Source organism: Ranitomeya variabilis, chromosome 2 (assembly GCF_051348905.1).
Source record: "Ranitomeya variabilis isolate aRanVar5 chromosome 2, aRanVar5.hap1, whole genome shotgun sequence".
Taxonomy (NCBI): Eukaryota; Metazoa; Chordata; class Amphibia; order Anura; family Dendrobatidae; genus Ranitomeya; species Ranitomeya variabilis.
Genome location: NC_135233.1, coordinates 367799285 through 367826933, shown reverse-complemented (window position 1 = coordinate 367826933; position 27649 = coordinate 367799285). Strand labels below are relative to the sequence as shown.

The window sequence follows — 27649 nt, the reverse complement described above, 5'->3', positions numbered from 1 at the left end:
TCCGGCCATTGGACCATTCCAACCTTCCTTCTGAGTCCATTAAAATCTGCCTTTCTGAAGTCCAACCTTAAAGTCTGAGTCTTTGCTGGTCTTCCTCCTCTTTAAATCCCAAATTCGAGGATAGCATGATCGCTGCTCCCTAAATTACCAGCCACCTTTACGTCTTCAACTATTTTCTCCCTGTTGTTAAGAATTAGGTACAAGATGGCAGATCCTCTTGTTCTTTCTTCTACCTTTTGAAAGATAAAGTTGTCAGCAAGAAAAGATAAGAATTTTCTGGTCCCATTACTTTTGCCTGAGAGAGATTCCCAACAAATATCTTCATCGTTAAAAGACACGCCCCCACTTCCTGTAGAGAGATAAAGACCCTCCCCCACTTCCTGTAGAGATAAAGACACACCCCCACTTCCTGTAGAGATAAAGACCCTCCCCCACTTCCTATAGAGAGATAAAGACCTTCCCCACTTCCTGTAGAGAGATAAAGACCCTCCAACACTTCCTGTAGAGAGATAAAGACCTATCCCTACTTCCTGTAGGGATAAAGACACGCCCCCACTTCCTGTAGAGAGATAAAGACCCTCCAACACTTCCTAGAGAGATAAAGACCCACCCCAATTCCTGTAGAGAAAGACACCCCCCCACTTCCTGTAGAGAGATAAAGACGGCCCCACTTCCTGTAGATAAGGACCTGTCCTCACTTCTTAAAGAGATAAAGACACGCCCCCACTTCCTGTAGAGAGATAAAGACCCTCCCCCACTTCCTGTAGAGATAAAGACACACACCCACTTCCTGTAGAGATAAAGACCCTCCCCCACTTCCTATAGAGAGATAAAGACCTTCCCCACTTCCTGTAGAGAGATAAAGACCCTCCAACACTTCCTGTAGAGAGATAAAGACCTATCCCTACTTCCTGTAGGGATAAAGACACGCCCCCACTTCCTGTAGAGAGATAAAGACCCTCCAACACTTCCTAGAGAGATAAAGACCCACCCCAATTCCTGTAGAGAAAGACACCCCCCCACTTCCTGTAGAGAGATAAAGACGGCCCCACTTCCTGTAGATAAGGACCTGTCCTCACTTCTTAAAGAGATAAAGACACGCCCCCACTTCCTGTAGAGAGATAAAGACCCTCCCCCACTTCCTGTAGAGATAAAGACACACCCCCACTTCCTGTAGAGATAAAGACCCTCCCCCACTTCCTATAGAGAGATAAAGACCTTCCCCACTTCCTGTAGAGAGATAAAGACCCTCCAACACTTCCTGTAGAGAGATAAAGACCTATCCCTACTTCCTGTAGGGATAAAGACACGCCCCCACTTCCTGTAGAGAGATAAAGACCCTCCAACACTTCCTAGAGAGATAAAGACCCACCCCAATTCCTGTAGAGAAAGACACCCCCCCACTTCCTGTAGAGAGATAAAGACGGCCCCACTTCCTGTAGATAAGGACCTGTCCTCACTTCTTAAAGAGATAAAGACATGCCCCCACTTCCTGCAGAGATAAAGACCCTCCCCCACTTCCTATAGAGAGATAAAGACCTTCCCCACTTCCTGTAGAGAGATAAAGACCCTCCAACACTTCCTGTAGAGAGATAAAGACCTATCCCTACTTCCTGTAGGGATAAAGACACGGCCCCACTTCCTGTAGAGAGATAAAGACCCTCCAACACTTCCTAGAGAGATAAAGACCCACCCCAATTCCTGTAGAGAAAGACACCCCCCCACTTCCTGTAGAGAGATAAAGACGGCCCCACTTCCTGTAGATAAGGACCTGTCCTCACTTCTTAAAGAGATAAAGACATGCCCCCACTTCCTGCAGAGATAAAGACACGCCCCCTCCTCCAGTTCAGCTCTGGCTTTCACCCGCTGCTCCAGTTTTTGTGTTTTGGTTGCAGCGGTGAAGTCCCTACTGCAGCTCACAGTACCACTGCAGCCAATCATTGACCTTGGTGGCTTGTGCTGTCTACATCGGCGGGGTCACTAGGCTCAGTGATTGGCTGCTGCAGTGATGTGTGCTACAGTCATGATGTCACCGGTGCAGCCAAAACACAGCAGCAGCATCGGGGAGTCAGCTCTGGACCTGGGGAGGGTGAGCACCTTCTGTTTTTTTTTTTTTTTTTTTACAAGTATCCAGGCTTTTGGGATCCACTTTTCGTTCAAAGTGGAAAAAAACTTCAAGTATTTCATAATCAAGAAATCTTCGGAGGGGTTTTGCTATAATACAGAACGGTCCGGGCTCTGGTGATGTACGGGGCACGTGCATCGCTGTGGGCTGTTTGCACGGGACTTTTTTCTAGCAGGTCCATGAAATAAACGAGCACAGAGGGATTCCGGTAATGGTAAGAGCTTCTTTTATTGACAATACAAAACGATTACAGAAATGTAATGTACACTTATATAAAATGAGCCGACAAGTAATGAGGATTAATAACTGCTCATGGTTATTTACACGGGTGAGTCTATATTACACCACCCCAGTATACATACCCCGGGGCTCAGTCCATAGTGCGGCCTGATCTCACAACGGAGGCCAAGAATATGTGATATCACCACACATTATTGCTACGTACCTTTTGGAAGTGGAGTCAAATTGGTCCACAAATATTCTACTGTACAACACCACAGTGGCGAGAATGTGTCCCCCGCCATAACCCTACTGTAATGTGGCCTAAAGGGCGAGCACTTGTCACCTGCTCCCCCAAACTGCAACCCAAATTTTCTTGTAGCGTGCTGATTGATTTGTTATGTAGGTAGTCTCCAAGAATGACTTTGGTTTTTAAGACAAAAGCTTGAAATCAGCGTTGGTCCGACAATCTTCGGCATGTATGATACATTTTCTCGGTTGTGGTACCATTATACGCAAAATTGCATCACACACGCAGCTGAAAATTAGTTAATAAAGGTCTAATACTGATTAAAGGGGTTGTCTGGGATTAGAAAGACATGACTGCTATCTGCAAAACACAGTGCCACCTCTGTGGACAGGCCTTGTGTGGTATTGCACCTCTGAAACCATCACTTCAATGGAGCCCAGTTCTAATATCGGGCACGAGCTGTAGACAGGGTCAGTGCTGTTTTTGGACAAAGGGAGACTTTTTTTTTGTAATCTTGCACTATTGTATTGTATCACTTGTTTTGTGTTTTTTTCTCCCCCTCTTTGATTATATTGCATTTTAAAAAAATAATAATAATTTTAGGGCAAAATCGCCAGTATTTTTTTACGCTTCATAGAGGAAAGATGATATGGATTTATATAGGAAAGTGCTTATTATTATTAAGATACTAAATAGCGATGAGCGCACGTGCTCGGATAAGGTGTTATCTCAGCATGCTCGGGGGCTAACAGAGTGTCTTCAGCTTGCTTGAATACTGTGTTCAAGCCTGTTATATGTAAGGCTGTAATAATTGCTGGATGAGATCTTCTCATGAATAAATATCGACTGTTTGGCTTCGGATTGTGCCTCAGTCTGGACATGGAGTTGTAGCTTCAACGATTAGTTAAAGGGGTTTTTCAGGACTATTTAATTTTGTTTAGAATGGGCCTAAGAACTAACAGGCACAATGTTGTTACTACCTACCTGTTGTGCTCTGCTGGCACTGAGTGGTCTCAGACCACTCCTGCTGGCGATTCCGCAGACGACACATCGACAGGGCAGCGGTTTCTCTTCCACTCTGCTCTGTTCACTGCTGACGTCATGTTGATTAACAGCCGGCTCCCCACTGCCAAACTGCAGGGAGACTGCTGTCAATCAGTGTGACATCAGCAGTCACACCACGTAGACAGAGCAGCCCAGAAGAAGAGTTGCTCTGCCGACGTGGAGCAGCTGAATCTCCAGCAGGAGCGGCCGGTGGCTGCTCTGAGCACATGGCGGGTAGAACAGGCAGGTAATTAGCAACTACTTGCCTGTTAGTTTTTAGGCCCATAGTAAAAAAATAAAATAGTTCTGGACAACCCCTTTAAAGAGGTTGTTTTGTGCAGACATCTTCTGGGGTTCACCTGCCTAGGATCCCCTTCTATGACAAACTTAAGCCATTTGTTTGAGTCTCCTCCAACAAAATCAGCTAGTGATGTCTCTAATGAGTGTACTTTCACTAGCTGCAGGAAAGATATATATCTTGGTACCGTGTTAGCCAGTAGATAGAAAGATGTTTAGAATTGAGAGTCCTCAGTGGTTGATACCTTTTCATGGCTAACTGAAAACATGGTAACAAATTGCAAGCTTTCGAGACTACTCAGGTCTCTTCATCAGGCAAAGACTAATACAAATTCTGAAGAATCACATATTTATGCACAACACAGCACAGAAAAAAAAAAAACATGGATAAGACAGGTGGCGTGAAGCAGAATTACCACGAGTGATAAACAGTTATGTCCATAAATATTGGGCCAGTTCTTAGACAAGGAATCTGGAGGTGCTAAGGGGAGCTGCACGGAAATTACAACCTTTACTACAAAAAGATGCCCGATTGCAATCCATTTTTCCAGACCCCCCACTACTGTGTTTTAGGCAGCCCCCAAATCTAAGAAGCATCATTGTCACGAGCTCCCTGTCCTCTCCAACAGCTGCAGGTACCTTTCCTTGCAATCAGAAAAAATGTAAAACCTGTCCATTTATAATGACCACGGACAAGATAAAGATCCCCAACTCACATCAGGACTACAAGATACCAGGTTCTTTCAGCTGCATCACATCTAATGTGGTGTACCTAATTATATGTACTAAATGTCCAATTGGGGTCTCTATGTGGGGGAGACAGGGTAAAAGCTTAGAACAAGGATGAATTCTCACCGCCACACAATAAGAGAAAAAAGAATGGATCTACCTGTGGCAATACATTTGTCTCCCAAATCATAGCATTATGGACATGAAATTACTTGTATTAAAGGGTAACTTTAAAACTCAGACAAAAGAGTCTGGGAATATAAACTGATGACGACCTTTGACTGTCTTAGTGGTGGAATGAATGTGTCGCACGGATTTATGTCTTTTTACATCAACTAAGGAACTTGCCCCTCAGACTATAAGGGGTCATCACAACAGAGACCCTAATCACAGGACAATAAAACATTCCTTATCTAAGAACTGGCCCAACATTTATGGACATAACTGTTTATCACTCATGGTAATTCTGCTTCATGCCACCTGTCTTATCCATGGTTTTTTTTTTTTTTTTTTTCTGTGCTATGTTGTGCTTAAATATGTGATTCTTCAGAATTTGTATTAGTCTTTGCCTGATGAAGAGACTTGAGTAGTCTCGAAAGCTTGCAATTTGTTACCATCTTTTCAGTTAGCCATTAAAAGGTATCAACCACTGAGGACTCTCAATTCTAAACATCTTTCACTAGATACAGATACCACTGATGCATATCAGTGCAGACCTACCATGGGGTTGCACCCTATCAAGGACAGTTAATAAATAACAGGGCAAGACTCCACTATTAATAATTTCCTATAGCAAACCACGGAGTATAAATCCACCCAAAAGACTCAATATAAAATCGTAACACCTCTTTATTTGAAAATATATATAACATAAAGATAAAACACTTGACAGACAGGTTACATTAATAGTACGTGTATGGCGGACAAGAGGACACTCACAGTGGCACCAGGGAGACAGGAAACGCCAGTGATTTACCAGGGCAGGTGAGAGCCGTCATGAGGTATATCATGTATCATTAAAAGTGCATAGTGCAAATGGGCACCACCACTACCTGGTGAATCACTAAATGTATTAATATACCTCCATATCCGTGTAGTTTAATGGCAGGCAGTCATATGGGTGTGTATGGCACAAGTAGCCAACCAAGTATACTGCCATACCTAATTGTTTGCCATAGAGGTCAGTGCACAGTAGCAAAAAGAGGCTTAGCCCGTCTTACCCGAATATCTCGGTGCTGGTGTCAGTCCGGCGGCCCCGACGCGCGTTTCGCGTTAGGCTTCCTCGGGGGGTCGTATTTGTGTGTATGCCCGGGCCTGTGTTTTAAAGCTAAATGGCAGCTGTATAGAAGGAACCGCCATAATTGGCGCATGCGCACCGCCATCACTGAGCGCACTACAGACATCACTTCCAGCATTTCCGGTGGACAAGGCAGGCGGGGAAAATCTCCCTCGTGACGTCATTTCCTGCCCTGCCACTGATGGACAGCTGTAGGTATGTCCGCTAAACCCAGTCGTGGCGCGCATGCGTACCAGCGGTATTACTCACTTGCGCTATCAAAATGAGTCACAGTAAAAGGCCCATATAACAGAAGTCCCGTCATAACGCTTAGGTGTAAGAAAAAAATGAAAAGGTCCCGTTATGACGCATAAGCGTCGGACCATACTATATAATACAAACAGGGAACTAATGCCGTAATGAACGATCCCTTTACAGCGCACAAGCGCACGAAAAACAGTAACCCTTATAACCAAGGGGAGATGAAAGTGGGACATTAGTGCGCTATATCGCACTCAACATACTGCAATATAGGTATAATAACCAAGCATCTATATAAAAAAGAATCTAGGTGGCAGATATTGTTTGCTGGAAAACATAACAACATGTGAGACGAAAAAAATGTGAAAAATGGGGGAGAAGTCACTTAACCCTTCAACATCAGTGTTGAAGTGAAATAAAAAACAAAAACAAAAAAGAATAATAATAATAAATGTAAAGTGCAAATAGTGTAGTATAGAAAGTGAGCACATAATGTGCCAGCCCAATATAGACAAATATCCAATATAAATAGACTATAATATAAAATGTATATATATATATACAAACATAATATCAATAAACATGTATTAAACATAATCTTATTCATAACACTAATACAGTGTACAAAATAAGGTGACATATAAAACCCAAAGTCCAGCAAACCTATACTTTGACTATCCCAACCCATAACCACCTCATATTCACAATACGATGAATGATATATAACGCAAGGCAAAATTGCTCATGTTCTTATCCACTCCGTTTCTTCCACCAGGGGATACTGCTGTCAACGTCTCCAGATGTCATACACAGGACCAGGATAACAGGCAATTGATGGAATAAATACGTGAAGTACAGGTACTAAAATAAACATAAAAACACACAAAATTAAAATCCAGACACAAGGGATTATAAACGGACCCAGCTCTTCATATCTATAAAAATGGAGCAAAACTAAGTTGTTCATTCAAGCAGTGAGGGGACAACGTCCCCAACACCGAAATCCATCGACATTCAAGTTGTGCTAATTTTTTCTTTAAGTCTCCACCCCTTATTCCACTCCTCACATGATCTATACCGAAGACACTTAGATCTTTAGGGTTACATTGGTGATATTTGTAAAAGTGTCTAGGTATCGTTTTGAGGGAACCCACATCCTTTGTTTCTTTCGCTGCCATAATATCTCTAATGTGTTCCCGAGTCCTGATCCTCAACTCGCGTGAGGTCAGTCCCACGTAGGATAGGCCACATGTGCATTTTGCCATGTAGACAACATAAGAGGTACTGCAGGAAATATAGTCCGTTATTTTAAATTCTTTTTTGCCGTCAACAGAAGCAAATGATAGAGTCCTCACATGATTGCGACATGCCAAACAACCTCCGCATGGGAAAAATCACCACTTTTTCTTCCCAGTACCAAATATAGGTGGAGCTTTTGAGACATAGTGACTTCGAACCAAGATATCTCTCAGATTTTTAGATCTCCGTGCCGTCATCAGGGGTTCATCTGAGAGACACTTGGCTAAAGTTGGTTCTGTTTTTAAGATAGGCCAGTGTCTTCTAAGGATGGTTCTCATTAACCCCCATTGATGGTTAAATGTGGAGATATATCTGATTTTCCCATCCTCCTTCTTTTTAATCTTAGGTGGTTGTGATAGTAACTCACACCTTTTCTGATTTTTGGCCCTATTGTACCCACGTTTAATGCTCCTGTTACTGTACCCACGTGACCGAAATCTCTCCCCAAGGTCCACAGATTGCCTCGTGAATGCCTCCTCTGTAGAGCAAATCCTCCTCATCCTCAAAAATTGCCCAATAGGGATGGCTCCAATCGTGGAGCCATTATGGGACGAGGAGGCATGGAGTAGTGCATTGACTGAGGTTTCCTTCCTGAATACGTCCGTGTTAATGGAGCCGTCCGCCTGGATCACAAGCAGAATGTCGAGAAAAGGAATACTCACCCTACTGAAGTTATATGTGAGCTTGATGTTGAGGCTGTTACAGTTCAAATCCTGCATGAACATATGGAGCTGGTCAGCCGACCCTTGCCAAATAAACAAAATATCATCTATGTACCGATACCACCCGAGTACTTGGGGGGCGGAGTGTGCGCCTCCAAAAAGGGACCTCTCCCAGTAGCCCAAAAACAAGTTAGCATATGAAGGCGCACACGCCGCCCCCATCGTGGTCCCGCGACTCTGGAGGTAGTATCGGTCCTTAAAAGTAAAACAATTATGTGTCAGGATGAACTGCAAGAGCCTCAGCACCAAGCCCACCACGTCTGCATCAATGCTGCTAGATTCCAGAAAAAAAGTGGTAGCCTCTAAACCATCATCATGGTTGATGGAAGTGTAGAGTGTCTCGACATCTGCTGTGACCAGTAGCATGTCCGGCTCCAAAGACATACCATCCAGTCTCCTCAGGACGTCCGTAGTGTCCCTGACATAGGAGGGTAAAGTCTCTACCTGCGACCTTAGATAATAGTCTATGTATTTACATACTGGATCGCAGAGCCCTCCCATGCCAGAGACAATCGGACGTCCCGGGGGATTCACAGGGTCTTTATGGACCTTGGGGAGGAGATAGAAGGTGGGCAGAACAGGGCATTCTACTATTAGACCGTCAAAGGTTTTTTTACTAATTATGCCCTGATATAACGACTCCTCCAGAATATCCACAAGTTCACTCATAAATTTCGGCAATGGGTTGTGAGGCAGCAGGGTATACAAGTCTCTTTGTTGCGCAGTTGTTTGAATGCCTCCCTTTCATATTTATCCATAGGCCAAATAACCACGTTCCCTCCCTTGTCTGATGGTTTTATAACAACGTCCCGTAGATCACGGATTTCTTGCAAGGCCAACCTCTGACCTCTCGTGAGATTGTCTCTTTTATGTTTATTACTAATAGTTTTCAGATCGGCAGCCACTAAATTAGTAAAAATTTCTACTTGGGGGCATAATGACAGGGGAGGGAACGTGGTCGACCTAGAACAAATAGATGGGGGGGGGGTATACCTGTACGAGGATTGGCTGATTCGTGTTCCAGTTCTTCCAAAATGGCGATAGCCTCTTGCTCAGATATCGAAGTCCCCTCAGAGGAAGAGCGGGAATGAAGTTTTTTCAAAACAAGTTTTCGGGAAAATAAATTCAGGTCCTTTAATGCTGTAAAGTAATCATAGTTATTGCAAGGGGAAAATGAAAGACCGAGACCCAGAACCATCATTAAAGGACCTGAATTTATTTTCCCGAAAACTTGTTTTGAAAAAACTTCATTCCCGCTCTTCCTCTGAGGGGACTTCGATATCTGAGCAAGAGGCTATCGCCATTTTGGAAGAACTGGAACACGAATCAGCCAATCCTTGTACAGGTATACCCCCCCCATCTATTTGTTCTAGGTCGACCACGTTCCCTCCCCTGTCATTATGCCCCCAAGTAGAAATTTTTACTAATTTAGTGGCTGCCGATCTGAAAACTATTAGTAATAAACATAAAAGAGACAATCTCACGAGAGGTCAGAGGTTGGCCTTGCAAGAAATCCGTGATCTACGGGACGTTGTTATAAAACCATCAGACAAGGGAGGGAACGTGGTTATTTGGCCTATGGATAAATATGAAAGAGAGGCATTCAAACAACTGCGCAACAAAGAGACTTATACCCTGCTGCCTCACAACCCATTGCCGAAATTTATGAGTGAACTTGTGGATATTCTGGAGGAGTCGTTATATCAGGGCATAATTAGTAAAAAAAACCTTTGATGGTCTAATAGTAGAATGCCCTGTTCTGCCCACCTTCTATCTCCTCCCCAAGGTCCATAAAGACCCTGTGAATCCCCCGGGACGTCCGATTGTCTCTGGCATGGGAGGGCTCTGCGATCCAGTATGTAAATACATAGACTATTATCTAAGGTCGCAGGTAGAGACTTTACCCTCCTATGTCAGGGACACTACGGACGTCCTGAGGAGACTGGATGGTATGTCTTTGGAGCCGGACATGCTACTGGTCACAGCAGATGTCGAGACACTCTACACTTCCATCAACCATGATGATGGTTTAGAGGCTACCACTTTTTTCTGGAATCTAGCAGCATTGATGCAGACGTGGTGGGCTTGGTGCTGAGGCTCTTGCAGTTCATCCTGACACATAATTGTTTTACTTTTAAGGACCGATACTACCTCCAGAGTCGCGGGACCGCGATGGGGGCGGCGTGTGCGCCTTCATATGCTAACTTGTTTTTGGGCTACTGGGAGAGGTCCCTTTTTGGAGGCGCACACTCCGCCCCCCAAGTACTCGGGTGGTATCGGTACATAGATGATATTTTGTTTATTTGGCAAGGGTCGGCTGACCAGCTCCATATGTTCATGCAGGATTTGAACTGTAACAGCCTCAACATCAAGCTCACATATAACTTCAGTAGGGTGAGTATTCCTTTTCTCGACATTCTGCTTGTGATCCAGGCGGACGGCTCCATTAACACGGACGTATTCAGGAAGGAAACCTCAGTCAATGCACTACTCCATGCCTCCTCGTCCCATAATGGCTCCACGATTGGAGCCATCCCTATTGGGCAATTTTTGAGGATGAGGAGGATTTGCTCTACAGAGGAGGCATTCACGAGGCAATCTGTGGACCTTGGGGAGAGATTTCGGTCACGTGGGTACAGTAACAGGAGCATTAAACGTGGGTACAATAGGGCCAAAAATCAGAAAAGGTGTGAGTTACTATCACAACCACCTAAGATTAAAAAGAAGGAGGATGGGAAAATCAGATATATCTCCACATTTAACCATCAATGGGGGTTAATGAGAACCATCCTTAGAAGACACTGGCCTATCTTAAAAACAGAACCAACTTTAGCCAAGTGTCTCTCAGATGAACCCCTGATGACGGCACGGAGATCTAAAAATCTGAGAGATATCTTGGTTCGAAGTCACTATGTCTCAAAAGCTCCACCTATATTTGGTACTGGGAAGAAAAAGTGGTGATTTTTCCCATGCGGAGGTTGTTTGGCATGTCGCAATCATGTGAGGACTCTATCATTTGCTTCTGTTGACGGCAAAAAAGAATTTAAAATAACGGACTATATTTCCTGCAGTACCTCTTATGTTGTCTACATGGCAAAATGCACATGTGGCCTATCCTACGTGGGACTGACCTCACGCGAGTTGAGGATCAGGACTCGGGAACACATTAGAGATATTATGGCAGCGAAAGAAACAAAGGATGTGGGTTCCCTCAAAACGATACCTAGACACTTTTACAAATATCACCAATGTAACCCTAAAGATCTAAGTGTCTTCGGTATAGATCATGTGAGGAGTGGAATAAGGGGTGGAGACTTAAAGAAAAAATTAGCACAACTTGAATGTCGATGGATTTCGGTGTTGGGGACGTTGTCCCCTCACTGCTTGAATGAACAACTTAGTTTTGCTCCATTTTTATAGATATGAAGAGCTGGGTCCGTTTATAATCCCTTGTGTCTGGATTTTAATTTTGTGTGTTTTTATGTTTATTTTAGTACCTGTACTTCACGTATTTATTCCATCAATTGCCTGTTATCCTGGTCCTGTGTATGACATCTGGAGACGTTGACAGCAGTATCCCCTGGTGGAAGAAACGGAGTGGATAAGAACATGAGCAATTTTGCCTTGCGTTATATATCATTCATCGTATTGTGAATATGAGGTGGTTATGGGTTGGGATAGTCAAAGTATAGGTTTGCTGGACTTTGGGTTTTATATGTCACCTTATTTTGTACACTGTATTAGTGTTATGAATAAGATTATGTTTAATACATGTTTATTGATATTATGTTTGTATATATATATATATACATTTTATATTATAGTCTATTTATATTGGATATTTGTCTATATTGGGCTGGCACATTATGTGCTCACTTTCTATACTACACTATTTGCACTTTACATTTATTATTATTATTCTTTTTTGTTTTTGTTTTTTATTTCACTTCAACACTGATGTTGAAGGGTTAAGTGACTTCTCCCCCATTTTTCACATTTTTTTCGTCTCACATGTTGTTATGTTTTCCAGCAAACAATATCTGCCACCTAGATTCTTTTTTATATAGATGCTTGGTTATTATACCTATATTGCAGTATGTTGAGTGCGATATAGCGCACTAATGTCCCACTTTCATCTCCCCTTGGTTATAAGGGTTACTGTTTTTCGTGCGCTTGTGCGCTGTAAAGGGATCGTTCATTACGGCATTAGTTCCCTGTTTGTATTATATAGTATGGTCCGACGCTTATGCGTCATAACGGGACCTTTTCATTTTTTTCTTACACCTAAGCGTTATGACGGGACTTCTGTTATATGGGCCTTTTACTGTGACTCATTTTGATAGCGCAAGTGAGTAATACCGCTGGTACGCATGCGCGCCACGACTGGGTTTAGCGGACATACCTACAGCTGTCCATCAGTGGCAGGGCAGGAAATGACGTCACGAGGGAGATTTTCCCCGCCTGCCTTGTCCACCGGAAATGCTGGAAGTGATGTCTGTAGTGCGCTCAGTGATGGCGGTGCGCATGCGCCAATTATGGCGGTTCCTTCTATACAGCTGCCATTTAGCTTTAAAACACAGGCCCGGGCATACACACAAATACGACCCCCCGAGGAAGCCTAACGCGAAACGCGCGTCGGGGCCGCCGGACTGACACCAGCACCGAGATATTCGGGTAAGACGGGCTAAGCCTCTTTTTGCTACTGTGCACTGACCTCTATGGCAAACAATTAGGTATGGCAGTATACTTGGTTGGCTACTTGTGCCATACACACCCATATGACTGCCTGCCATTAAACTACACGGATATGGAGGTATATTAATACATTTAGTGATTCACCAGGTAGTGGTGGTGCCCATTTGCACTATGCACTTTTAATGATACATGATATACCTCATGACGGCTCTCACCTGCCCTGGTAAATCACTGGCGTTTCCTGTCTCCCTGGTGCCACTGTGAGTGTCCTCTTGTCCGCCATACACGTACTATTAATGTAACCTGTCTGTCAAGTGTTTTATCTTTATGTTATATATATTTTCAAATAAAGAGGTGTTACGATTTTATATTGAGTCTTTTGGGTGGATTTATACTCCGTGGTTTGCTATAGGAAATTATCTTTCACTAGATGCGAATTTCCAGACACTTAAGGGGAAAATTTAGGAAGATTGGTGTTCTATCGTTATATTAAGAGGCGCACACTGCCCTCCTCTTAATGCCGAGCTTCACTCACTTTTTTTGCTGCCTCCAAAAACTGGATAGAGGTGTAAAAAAAAGTTGATTGTTACTTCGTCATCTTGTGCTAATCTCAAGTCACAACCTGTATTATATAATCCAGAGCTGCATTCATAGTTCTGCTGACACATCCCCCAACATGTACAGTCTGCACTTAATAGACAGAGGCATACTTTTGTCTACACTACGGTATATTGCTGTACAGAGTCAGCTGGGGATGCCGGCAGATGTCAGCTCTGAAGCCTTGCAGAATTGAGAATGCAGCTCCGGAATATAACGCATACATTTAGAGTTTTTCATTCTAAATTAACAGCATTGTTCCAAATAAAACACTTCTCTACAAAGAGTCTTTTAGAGCATTTGAACTTAACGGGGGCTTGCAAATATTAGCCAGAGTGGACAGCCACTGCTTCTTAAGGATAAGTGATAAATGTATGGTTGAGGGGCTGATTGCAGGTCCCCTGTGTGGCTGGGCATCAGTGAGCATGTGCGACTATTGCTATCTAGCGTTCTTGTTGCACATGCTCACTGCTTCGCCATTCAATTATGGGACTTTGGGACTCAACTCCTGGTTTTGGAGATTAGTGGAAGAGCTCAGCAGCCGGACCCCCAACGATCACACACATATTATGTATCCTGCGGATAGTTAACAACCCTTTTAAAGTAAGCTGTTCCCAGGACAAAGCATAATCACAATCTTAAGCCAAGTCTAACTAGCGCACACATACCTTACATTGCATCTCCCGGGTTTCTACATTCTCTAAACTTGCCACCAACTTCAATAAACAAACAAAAAAACACAATCTTAAAGGGGTTCTCCACTTTGTGTTAGAGGGCTTATGTATTGGGTCTAGATCTACTGCTAGGATCCCTAGAGATCAGTTGTAAACTGTGGGGAGGAATATAGCTCCACCACCTGCGAGACGAGGCATTGGACAAGCTAGATCATGAGACATATGTGATCGCTTTTTGTCCTTGTCATAACAATGTACGAACATCTATTCATTGGTTTCCCTTTGACAATTTTTTGTTTTACAATTTTTAAATGTAAGCTCCGCTACTTATTGGAGGTATTGGTTAAAAAAAGATGTGACTTCAAAATAAAGTGCAGCATCTCATTACCCTCCCCATTTTCCCTCTTTTATGTCTCCCCATGTTCTTGTCTTGTCATATTTGTATCTTTGAATTTGAGTTAATATATGTATGTTTTTTCTTATTGAATTCCCTTGTAAGGGAAAGTGTTGTTCAATTACTATGTTATTGAAAAATAAAATTATTGAAACTAAAAAAAGATGTGACCGGAGGACGAGGACATGTAAACATTAGGTTGTGTTTTTTTAAGAATTTGATTTAAGCCGCTCCTATGGTAAAGGCACTACAATAAGTGCTCAGAATATGGCAGATGCAACACCTGGCCCAGATTTCACTGTATGGTAAGTTATTGGTCTAGTTGGTGAAAAATATTGGTGGAGAACATGACGGACATCTTTTAATAGTTGTCGTCCAAATGCTTGTTTATTCGACAGCTATAGATCCCGACTCTCACGCATCTCGTATCAATGCAGAGAAGGTAACAAGTTTATGTCCCATGAGAATAAATGATTGGGGCTGTTGAAGTCCATCATGTCCAATCCTTATTTCCATTAATGTCTATTGTCTGGGAAGAAGCACACCTGCACACATATAAGACAGTTGGCCAGTGAAGCCAAAATCAGCGTATTGGGCCGACCTTGTGTGTATGGACACCTTAAGTTTGTCAGAAAAAAGCGTAATTTGGCCGATATCTCCTCCAACCTCCCTATAAATATGCATGCTTGACCAAGCCTGCATGTTTAGTACAATATAGGTTTCTCAACTGACAGTAAGACAAGTGATTGTGTCGAAATGCAATACACCCGTTTTTTGGATAAGCACCATAAGAATCTGTCATGATACCTTCAAAAAGTGGCTAAAGGTGTAAAAAGTTGCTCATTACTTTGTCATCACGCTCGTTTCAGGAATCTACACTTTTCCATAGCGTGCAGGCCGCAGATAGAAGAGTTTTTGGCCTGCTGACGGGATGCGTATGCTAATGAGAATGTTAATTACTTTGTCTTCAGATTGCTCAAGCTTGGAGTAATTTGGATAACGGGAGGTTTTTTTTAGCAAATTTGCAACAATGTTGTTCTCTTCTTTACCCATAGAAGACACAGTTGAATATGCGCTTGCTTTAAGACCACAACTATTACAGACCTTTCAGTAAGTAGCAAGTATTTCTTCACGGAGAAAACCTTGGGTCTTTCCTGTATGCCAAAATCATCGCTATATATACTGCTGGTATGACCGGCATCAGTTAAAATTAGATTAAACGATGGAAGACACAAAACTGATGTTTTCGAATGAGAATACCCTTTGTGTTGAAGTGTCGGACCAGCCCACCAGACGTGGTACCCCTGGATGTCCCAGGCTCAGACATTTCTACACCAGCACCCAGAAGGTCCAGCAGAAGAACCTATTTTCACTCAAATGTTGGCTGAATTTACCCCTCAAATCGTTATATTTTGATGGATAAGAGTAGTCCGACATTGATCTGGTGAAGAAAGAACATTCACCAGGAGTCAGAGCTCAATCCCAACAAAACTTTCTTCCAATTCTGAACATTTTGGTTTTTCTAGATGGTACGTTTACGCGTATAATCAGCGATTGCTACAGTGTGTATCCCATAAGGTTATCCATCATACCCTGTACTATGAGACAGAACACAACGCGATAAAATGACCGTCGTAAAAGATCGTCTCGCGTCCATATTGATAGGGTGGATGTAGGGTATGTGTACAGAGGGTTAATATGTTTTCTTTAGGGTACGTTTGGCAATACAAAGATTTTCAGACAGATCATTAAGTGCAATATCAAGGAAACTACTAATATTAAGTCCTTCTGTTCGACAGACTTGTGGTCCGCCATATTAGCACATGATAACAATGCTTTACATAGAAAGTGCAGACTGGTAAAATATTGTGATTTATCTTTGGCATGTATCATTGTTCTTCATTGTTCCTCTAGAGAACGTGTCTTATACTGAAGACCCCCCTCCCTCCTCATTTTTTCCTGTAATTCACATTTTTATGCTCTAAGGTGCTTCCATTAATGTTTATCTTCCTTGAAGAGAGAGTCTCTGGAGCTTGCAGCAGGGGGTGCGTTAGACTCACCTGAGCATTACTAAAAGATGCAATTCTGCCACTACCACCGATTTGTATGTTAACAGTGGTAGAATAACTTGCTTTTAAGGTGGATTTTTCTTTTGGGTCAGAAGAGTCCAACTTCTCCGTACTTTCATAAAGCTCCATGATTTCGCCAGCCTCTATTGTCGGGGAATGTGAAGCTGCAAAATTCAAAGAACTCATGTTGTTGAAGAATAGGTTTGGTCCTTCATCCACAGACTTGCATTGTCTGAATGAGGATGGAGACCTCAAATCATACTTCTTCTCTAGACTTGATGATTTTGGGGTTTTGAAGGGCCCGTACTTTGTGCGTAGTTCTCGGACATCAGGCCAGTGGATGCTGGTTAACTCGTGAGCACTGATTCCAATGGTATGGGAATTCGAATCAGAAGCCAAACATGGAGGTGATCTGCTCGAACACCAAAAATTATTTTCTTCGTTCGATGACCCAACAGGTGAATATGGCACCCTTGGGCTGATCGGATTGTCTGCAGCGCTGTGTACATTACCGCCACAGGATTTCCTGGAATGGATAGGGAATCCAGGAGACCATGGTCGAGATGGGGGGCTTGTGCACGTTGGAGTAGAGTTTGCAGATGATGAAGATGAACGCTCTAAGTTACTAAAGGAGAGTGGAGTAAATGAACATGCTCTTGTCTTAGAGAAGGAAGGGACACGAGGAGATTTTGGACATATTGCGTTTTGGCTTGGAGGAGGAGAAAACATTCTAGAGCGCAATGTCAGAGGGGATTGGACCCGTGAATTTGGTTCAGAAACTGTGGATGCCGGAGTTTTCCTAATGGATGCAGGACAAGGAATTGCTATGAGGACCGGTGAACCAGGAGAAAGACAAAATGGTCTGTCTGCATTATTTCCCTTTTGGTAAACTGACGATAAAGGTTTGTGTGATCCTTCATTTGATGAAATACTTTTTGTTATTTTGGAATTTAATTGATTCGGCTCACCATCTTTTTGGTTCTCTGCCAACAACGTATTCTTAATGCCTCTGGGTTTTGGATCACTTAGTAAAAGTCCAGAGTAAAGGGAATTTCTGTATGGCGATGGGCCAGGATTGGAGAGTTGGGACTTTATGACCGGAGTATGTGTGTCGCTGTCTGAACTTCTAGACTTTGTCATGAGGGGTCTTCTAGGAAGGGCCTGCAGAGGCTCAAGGTCATTTTTAGACATTGCTATTGCTCTAGACAATTTCCTATGCAAAATGGAAGGAGATAAAAGGCCAGGGGTTGCTACAACTGCCTGCTGTATTTTATTTTGAGACTTTGGCTTGGCTATGGTTTGAAATTCTTTGGCCGTCGATGTGTTTCCTTTGAATGATGATGAACGAGTAGCCATATTTAGATTCTTTGAAGCGTTTATGTTCTTGGGGGATGGAGTAGAAAGTGAGGAGTCGAGCTGCAGACGCTGCATCACATCCATAACTGCTGAGGACACTCCCTTGGTTTTCTGGATTTTTTGCGATTCGGAGGTGTTACTTTCAGGTCCGCTGTATGATGTAATGCAGTTATAGTCTGTGCTTGAATGGTTGTTAGTCTCTGGAGTGTTTGCAGGAGAATGAGAGTTGGTTTCATACGAATTACTAGATGGAAGACCTGCTTGTGGGTCATCACTTTTGGCTTCAGTTTTTGGCACTGTATCTATGTGCTCCTTCATATTTATGACAATCTTTGTCTCTGGGCCTTCATCAGAAGTTTCTCCTGCCTTATTTGTTACGTCAGGAGCATTTAAGTGGTTGTTGGATCCCTCGGATGTCAATAATTCGATCTGCTTTTCTTCATGGATTTCTGAAATGGCCGGTGATGATTCATCATGAAGTGTATTTGGTGCCATTAAGTAGTTGACTGTTTCAGGCACATTGATCTCTAATGCACTTATTTCCCTTTCCTCATAACCATCGCGGGTCACAGGTGTCTCCTTATCATCTGCTAAGCATGTTGTGGATGCACAGAAGTTGTCTGAAAAGCTCTCGTTGGATGCTGATGTTGGTTGAGGAGCAGAGTCATAATTTGTGAGCAGTTCTTCTTGTTTACACACAGTAAACGACAGCTCTTGACATTCCTTTATTTCTGTAGGAGACCCTTCCTGTGTTGGTAGAACTACTTGATCTATTTCAGGTGGTTTTAGTAATGACTCTGAGGCTTGTTCCTTTGCAGGGTACGTAGTCATTAAATACTGCTTTTTGAGAAGATCCAAAGCACTCTCACGTATTGCAGGATGGATGACACCATTTTCTTGAACGCAATTAGTATGAAGCAAAGTTTCATGAATCATCAGATGTCCATACAGCTTGGGCTCTATATGAAGGGAAAAAAAACACACATGAAAACAAATATATTGACATGTAGTACAGTTGAGCAAAAAGATTAGCAGGACCCTACGTTGGTAGTCCGTGATCGCTAGATGAAGGCCATGTGAACCTTCTCCTACCTACCTACATCCCTGGTGCCTGTTGTAATTAGTAGGCTTGGCATCTGGTCATGCTTGTATCATACCGCAATGATGATGTCCTACTAATCAGGGGCTGCCAGTAGGTAGAAGAAGGTTCAGTGGGCTCTGGTCTAGCGGGAACGTGTGTTTTAGAGAAATTATAGTTCAATAATGGAAAATCTCAGGAGAAACATCAAATGGTATCCCACCTTTTGGGCTTCTCCTTGGGAGAGACCTGTCAATCATGTTCAGCCAGGCAAGGAGAAATCATTGGGAGACATTTATTCTTAAGTACAACCCATGCTCTATATGGCATAAAGAAGGGGGAAAAGGGTTCCCAAGATAAAAGTGCCAGAATGGAGATCTACTCTGGTACACCAAGTGCAACGACGCATTACATAGAAGGCCACATATATGGATGACTTTCCCTGAACAGGAAATGTGTAGCTGAGCACCAGGGGTGCTGAATTGACTTATTTTTCAAGCAAGCCCTTTAAAACTCTGATTATAAGTCACATCACAACCCTCCTGTTATCCCTACCTGTCACTCTTCTTTCCCCAGTGCTTTCCTCCATGACCTGAGGTTGGGTTTTTACTGTGGCTTTCTTCTGAGCCTCTGATGTCTTGGTGCCTCCATTCTTCTTCTGAGTCTTCATCCTGCCAATCTTCTCGCTGTACATCTTTGCCAGCAGTTGCACTTTGTTAATTATTTTCTCTGAGTTTTCAATGAGACATATATCATCCGCGTCATAGAGGCTAATACTGGAAGAACAGAAAGTGGGTTTATTCGTGTCAGTAGGCAAATCCTTCGCCTGAAAGTCCTGCTTGTTGAGATTATCTTCCAAAGTGACTTTCTGTGGTTCCTTCGCCGATTCTCTCATCTGAGGATTTTCTCTTGGCGACTGATTTCCAGTTTCTAAATCAGACTCTTCGACAATGACCAGCTCACCACCGAGTTCCTCCATATCTTTCTTCCTCAGTTTCCCTCTTTTCAGCACTCGTTCCATTTCCTCATTGCTTGGCTTTTCCTTTTCTTTCCAGGCCTTTCGTATCTCGGCACAGGATTTGTACTCTGATTCTTGCTCCGATCCTTCATTGTTCGATTCTGCTTTGATTTTGGCTACTTCGGCAGCTTGGGACGGCGGTTTCCTTTGGCAGTTTGCCGGCTTTGACTCTGTAGCACACCCATTTGTCTTGCATTTGCTCTTTTCTCGATCTTTTTTGACCTCTTGCTGCAGAATGTAATTGAATCTCAGGATGGAGTCTTTAACCACACCGGTGGGAATGTAGGAGATGCTTTCCTCTTTGCTCAGATACGACGCTCCAGCATCTGCAGTCTCATAGTAATTTTTGATCCTTTCAATTAATAGCCGATCATCCGGCGTCAGGGTGGAATCTCTTTTCACCTTCATGTTTTTTTCTTTCTTTTCTGGGACGATCTTCCCTTTATCTTGTAATTCAGAAACTTCCCTTCCTTCATCCTTCTCTTTAGTCTTGGAAGACTCTTCCTCATCTTCACCAGGTAATACCAAGAGTTGAACCTTCTCAAGTTTAGCTTCATCCGTTCTGCAGATGACGGTGTCACCGGCTGCTTGCTTAGGCGCTTCCAACTGAGTATTTTCCACAGGTGACTCTCCATTTTCTTTGTTCTGCAAGTCTTTGTCTGAAGGAACCTCATAACCATCTTGACTAGGCTCCAAATCAGCAGAGTCCGAAGAAGCAAAATCTGCACTCGAGGATACTTCTGGTGTCTCACCAAGTGAGGCAGAGCTTGTTCTTTCAGTCTCAGCGAGATCTTCTGTGGATCTAGATTGTCTCAGTTCTCTGGTTTCAGATTCCTAGAAGAAGGAAGAATATATTATTTATGTTTATTTGAGACAAATTGTTATTTAGATAGTTAGGTGAAGTCAATGACTGGTTAAGGCAGAGGTGTACAACATGTTCTGCTGTTGAGGGCCACATAGACAAATTGTAGGCTGCAATGAAACTTTAAAGGGGACATATTATCAGAAAATGGAATATGGTTTAAATCTATTTTTATGGTAAATATACACACTACCATTAAAAAGTTTAGGGTCACTAAGAAATTTCCTTATTTTTGAAAGAAAAGCACAGTTTTTTCCAATGAAGCTAACATTACATGATTCATAAATACACTCTATACATTGTTAATGTGGTAAATGACTATTCTAGCTGGAAACGTCTGGTTTGTAATGCAATATCTTCATAGGTGTATAGAGGCCCATTTCCAACAACCATCACTCCAGTGTTCTTATGGTACTTTGTGTTTGCTAACTGTGTAGAAGGCTAATTGATGGTTAGAATACCCTTTAAAACCCTTGTGCAAGTATGTTAGCACAGCTGAAAACAGTTTGGCTGATTAGAGAACCTGTAAACCTGACCTTCCTTTGAGCTAGTTGAGAATCTGGAGCATTACATTTGTTGGTTCTATTATACTCTCAAAATGGCCAGAAAATAAAAGAACTTTCTTGTGAAACTCAACAGTCTATTCTTGTTCTTAGAAATGAAGGCTATTCCATGCAAGAAATTGCCAAGAAACTGAAGATTTCCTACAACGGTGTGTACTGCTCCCTTCAGAGGAGAGCACAAACAGGCTCTAACCAGAGTAGAAAGAGAAGTGGGAGGCCCCGCTGCACAACTGAGCAACAAGTACATCAGAGTCTGTAGTTTGAGAAATCGACACCTCACAGGTCTTCAACTGGCAGCTTCATTAAAAAGTACACGCAAAACACCAGTGTCACTGTCTACAGTGAAGAGGCGACTCCGGGATGCTGGCCTTCAGGGCAGAGTGGCAAAGAAAAAGCCATATCCGAGACTGGCTAATAAAAGGAAAAGATTAATAAGGACAATAGAACACAGACATTGAACAGAGGAAGATTGGAAAAAAGTGTTATGGACAGATGAATCCAAGTTTGAAGCTTTTGGATCACACAGAAGAACATTTGTAAGACGCAGAACAACTGAAAAGATGCTGGAAGAGTGCCTGACGCCATCTGTCAAGCATGGTGGAGGTATTGTGAGGGTCTGGGGTTGCTTTGGTGCTGGTAAAGTGGGAGATTTGTACAAGGTAAAAGGGATTTTGAATAAGGAAGGCTATCACTCCATTTTGGAACGCCATGCCATACCCTGTGGACAGCGCTTGATTGGAGCCAATTTCATCCTACAACAGGACAATGACCCAAAGCACACCTCCAAATTATGCAAGAACTATACAGGGAAGAAGCAGGCAGCTGGTATTCTATCTGTAATGGAGTGGCCAGAGCAGTCACCAGATCTCAGCCCCATTGAGCTGTTGTGGGAGCAGCTTGACCGTATGGTACCAAAAAGTGCCCATCAAGCCAAACCAACTTGTGGAGGGGCTTCTGGAAGCATGGAGTGACATTTCTCCCGATTACCTCGGGAAACTAACTGCTAGAATGCCAAAGGTCTGCAATGCTGTAATTCCGGCAAAGGGAGCATTCTTTGACTAAAGCAAAGTTTGAAGGAGAAAATTATTATTTCAAATAAAAATCTTTTTTTTAACCTTGTCAATGTCTGGACTAGATTTTCAATTCATTTGGCAACTCATTTGATTAATAAAAGTATGAGTTATCATGGAAAACACAAAATTTTCTGGGTGACCCTAAACTTTTGAACGGTAGTGTATTTTTAATTTTTGATAATGTTTTTGTTTTTCAATTTTCAAAAAGAATAAACTACAACAAAAAAGATAAAGATAACTCAGGATCCATCATTCACAATAGGTGACATCACAGCTCACCTCCTCCTCCTGTACAATGACTGATAACACCTCTATATACAGTAGATAACACAGAATCCACCATTCACAATAGGTGATGTCACAGCTCACCTCCTCCTCCTGTACAATGGCTGATAACACCTCTATATACAGTAGATAACACAGGATCCACCATTCACAGTAGGTGATATCACAGCTCACCTCCTCCCCCTTCTGTACAATGACTGATAACACCTCTATATACAGTAGATAACACAGGATCTACCATTCACAATAGGTGATATCACAGCTCACCTCCTCCCCCTCCTGTACAATGACTGATAACACCTCTATATACAGTAGATAACACAGGATCCACCATTCACAATAGATGATGTCACAGCTCACCTCCTCCTCCTGTACAATGACTGATAACACCTCTATATACAGTAGATAACACAGGATCCACCATTCACAATAGATGATGTCACAGCTCACCTCCCCCTCCTCCTGTACAATGACTGATAACACCTCTATATACAGTAGATAACACAGGATCCACCATTCACAATAGATGATGTCACAGCTCACCTCCTCCTCCTCCTGTACAATGACTGATAACTCCTCTATATACAGTAGATAACACAGGATCCACCATTCACAATAGGTGATATCACAGCTCACCTCCTCCTCCTGTACAATGACTGATAACACCTCTATATACAGTAGATAACACAGGATCCACCATTCACAATAGATGATATCACAGCTCACCTCCCCCTCCTCCTGTACAATGACTGATAACACCTCTATATACAGTAGATAACACAGGATCCACCATTCACAATAGATGATGTCACAGCTCACCTCCTCCTCCTCCTGTACAATGACTGATAACTCCTCTATATACAGTAGATAACACAGGATCCACCATTCACAATAGGTGATATCACAGCTCACCTCCTCCTCCTCCTGTACAATGACTGATAACTCCTCTATATAAAGTAGATAACACAGGATCCATCATCCACAGTAGGTGATGTCACAGGTATATATTACTCCTAATGTCCATGTGCCCAACAGTAACTATGAGTCCAATAATCAGCCTAATGATCAGTGTGAACATTTTTAGACTTTTATTTATTTATTTTTAATTGTAGATATTGATATGAAAAGTTAAAATTGTCAAAAGATTTTCAAAAAATACATGTAGCCCAACATCTTAATTTAACCAGTGTGTCGTTTTCCGATGACCCGTTTCCTGTAATGCCTTAAGGAAGAACCAATTTGGGCTTTGAAGACCGCAATTTATCATTTTGTGTTTTAATCACTTCTGTGAAAGAGTCATACCTTTTTAATGTGTGTGTGCTTATGTTGTGCAGAACAAGTTACAGTTTATTGAATAGCTGTACTACCCGTCTTCGCCCGGGTTAATGACTGCTGTTAGCAAAATAGAATGTTTTAACAAAAATTTATTCTGCACACAAAAACCACAAAACAAATAGATAGAAATGTAATTATTAAAAGGCAAAAACTAAGCTAATAGAAGCATTTCACAACATATATTAGCTTTGTTATACTGAGCATGTCTTTGTTGCCTACATTAACCAATCAGAGCTCAGATTAATTAACTGTAGCAAAATAGAAGCTGAGCTGTGATTGGTTGCTATTGGCAGCCTGATAAATCCCCAGCCAACAGTAAGCCCACCCCCTGGCAGTATATATTAGCTCACACATACACATAATAGACTGGTCATGTGACTGACAGCTGCCGGATTCCTATATGGTACAGTTGTTGCTCTTGTAGTTTGTCTGCTTATTAATCAGATTTTTATTTTTGAAGGATAATACCAGACTTGTGTGTGTTTTAGGGCGAGTTTCATGTGTCACGTTGTGTGTGTTGAGTTGCGTGTGGCGACATGCATGTAGCGACTTTTGTCAGATGAGTTTTGTGTGGCGACATGCGTGTAGCAACTTTTTGTGTGTCGAGTTGCATGTGACAGGTTAGTGTAGCAAGTTGTGTGCAGCAAGTTTTGCGCATGGCGAGTTTTGCGCGTGGCGAGTTTTATGTGTGGTGCGTTTTGAGTATGTGCAAGTTTTGTGTGAGGCAACTTTTGCATGTGTTGCAACTTTTGTGCATGTGGCAATTTTTCCGCGTGTGCAAGTTTTGCGTGTGGCGAGTTTTCCATGAGGTGAGTTTTGCGTGAGCCTAGTTTTGCATGTGGCGAGTTTTGCGCGTGGCGAGTTTTGAGCGGCGACTTTTGTGTTTCGACTTTTATGTGGCGAGGTTGGTGTATGTGTGGTGAAATGTGTGCTGAGGGTGGTATATGTGTTCGAGCACGTGGTAGTGTGTGGCGCATTTTGTGTGTGTGTTCATATCCCCGTGTGTGGTGATTATCCCATGTTGGGGCCCCACCTTAGCAACTGTACAGTATATACTCTTTGGCGCCATCGCTCTCACTCTTTAAGTACCCCTTGTTCACATCTGGCAGCTGTCAATTTGCCTCCAACACTTTTCCTTTCACTATTTCCCCATTATGTAGATAGGGGCAAAATTGTTTGGTGAATTGGAACGCGCGGGGTTAAAATTTCGCCTCACAACATAGCCTATGACGCTCTCGGGGTCCAGACGTGTGACTGTACAAAATTTTGTGGCTGTAGCTGCGACGGTGCAGATGCCAATCCCGGATATACACACACATTCAGCTTTATATTTTAGATTATGAATATTTTATATTGTAAAATTGTATTTATTATTATTACTTTTTTTTGGGTGGGGACTCAGGAATGGGCTGCACTAAATGTAACACAAGAACCGGTATTCTTGGTTTATTTTCTTTAAGTTCCTTAAAAGGAAACTCATACAGCTAAACAGTGCCTCCCCCCGATAACTGTGCCCCCCGATAACAGTGCCCCCCAATAATAGCGCCATCCACACAGGGCACTGTTAACTCTGTTGCCCTCCCCCCCCAAATTTTTTGCAGAGATAGATGGACGTTCAGTCCCAGAGAGATACCTGCTCCTCTTCCTCAGGCTTTGCCCGTTCCACTGATGAAGCCTTGGTTTCGCCATTGATTGGGTCGGTCCGGAGACCTCTCTGGTTCAGCAGCTCCATTATTTCATCCGTGATGGAAAGACTCCCAGAAAGAGCATCTTCTGGTAAACAGAAGGCCGAATCGTCAGCATTGTCCTCGCAGCCTTCACTTTCCCCTGTGGCCTCCAGGATACAAGACTCCAGAGTACATATGCTGTCCAAAGACTGGAGAGAAGTAGTGGATGGGAAGAGTTCCCCCTCGCTGCCTGCGTGCTGGAGGTTAAAAAGAAAGAAACACTGGATCATTCCTCTATTTTCGAGATTACTTTTTTACTAGAAGTAGAAAGTTAATTAGACCATTCAACTCTTTGACAGGGCTGGGTTTGCCCAGGATTTTGATATTGATGGGCTTTTCTCAGCTCTTTGCAGCAGCCACAATTCAATTCTGTAAAAAGAGCATAACAGCGCCGCACACTGTGTAGTGGCCATTCTCAGGTACTGCAGCTCAAATCCTATTCACTCCAATCGGAACTGAGCTGCAGTACCTGTGAATGGCCACTACACAGTGTGTGGCGCTGTGCTAATCCAGCATTGTACACTTGAGTCACAATAACAGCTGATTAGACAGAGTTCCTGGTGTCGGCCGCCCCAATCTGATAAAGACAATACTATTTGAAAAAGAAGAAAAAATTGAATTGTAGAAGATTGCATCAGCCAGAAAAGGATCACACGACTTTGAGCAGACTTCCCCATAATGCCTTGCAGCTATCACATCACATGGTAAAGCACAGTCAATCAGAAAAGGACTATCATAGCCTGTATAAAAGCTGAGGCAGGGAATGCAGCAGCTATTTTGTGGTGAATCTTTATAGTGAGAATATGTCACAGCTCAGCCAAAGAGCTAGGGAGAGAAAGCCATAACACAGTGAAGAAACTGTACAGTAGTGTGTGATCGCACAGCAGGGATGCAAGAAAAAGAAAATAGTGTCATACATGAATTATTAGGGCAACTGGACTTTTGATTCACTGCGTATCGATTCATCAATTGATGATTTAAAAAAAGGCCAAAGAACTTTGCTTTTTTTAGTAAGAGTTGAGTAAATGTTATCGTTTTCACACTCAGATTGAAGAGTCTGTTTAACCCCTTAGTGACAGAGCCAATTTGGTACTTAGTGACCGGGCCAATTTTTACAATTCTGACCACTGTCACTTTATGAGGTTATAACTCTGGAACGCATTAACGGATCCCGCTGATCCTGAGATTGTTTTTTCGTGACATATTGTACTTCATATTAGTGGTAACATTTCTTCGATATTACTTGCGATTATTTATGAAAAAAATGGAAATATGGCGAAAATTTTTAAAATTTTGCAATTTTCAAAATTAGTATTTTTATGCTCTTAAATCAGAGAGATATGTCACACAAAATAGTTAAAGGGAACCTACCACCCCGTTTTTTAAAAATTAGATAAAAATAGTGTGAAATAGGGGCAGAGCTGGGCTTTACATTACTGCCTTTTTGGTGCCTTTACACCCCCGTTAGGCTGCCCAAATACCTTTGTGAAGTGGCCGTTTTCTGCTGTCACTCAAGTGGGTCAGGTCGGATGGGCGTGGTCACAGCGCTGTTTGTCCCCCAGGATCCTGCTCATCATTACGTTGGTGGCGTAGTGGTGTGCGCATGTCCAAAGAAGATCCACTGCCCAGGAGATGAATAATGGCGCGGTCTTCGCTATTCAGCCGTTTACCGGTGGGCGCGGCCATCTTTCCTGTGGCCGC

General features: G+C 42.7%; 1 protein-coding gene across 2 annotated transcripts in view; it reads right to left on the bottom strand.

Moving 5' to 3' along the window:
- Positions 1 to 13210: 13210 nt before the first annotated feature.
- Positions 13211 to 27649, bottom strand: part of PLEKHG2 (pleckstrin homology and RhoGEF domain containing G2) — a 133727-nt gene continuing 119288 nt past the window's right edge. Inside the window, exons 18-20 of one of the 2 annotated variants that reach the window (XM_077285887.1) lie at positions 25855 to 26145; positions 19641 to 20937; positions 13211 to 18966 (exon numbers count right to left, since the gene is read on the bottom strand). In XM_077285887.1, the coding sequence (XP_077142002.1) occupies positions 16532 to 18966; positions 19641 to 20937; positions 25855 to 26145 (4023 nt within the window). In that variant the 3' untranslated portion in view covers positions 13211 to 16531. The remainder of the gene's footprint in view (positions 18967 to 19640; positions 20938 to 25854; positions 26146 to 27649) is intronic. The other variant, XM_077285889.1, reaches the window with a different exon arrangement.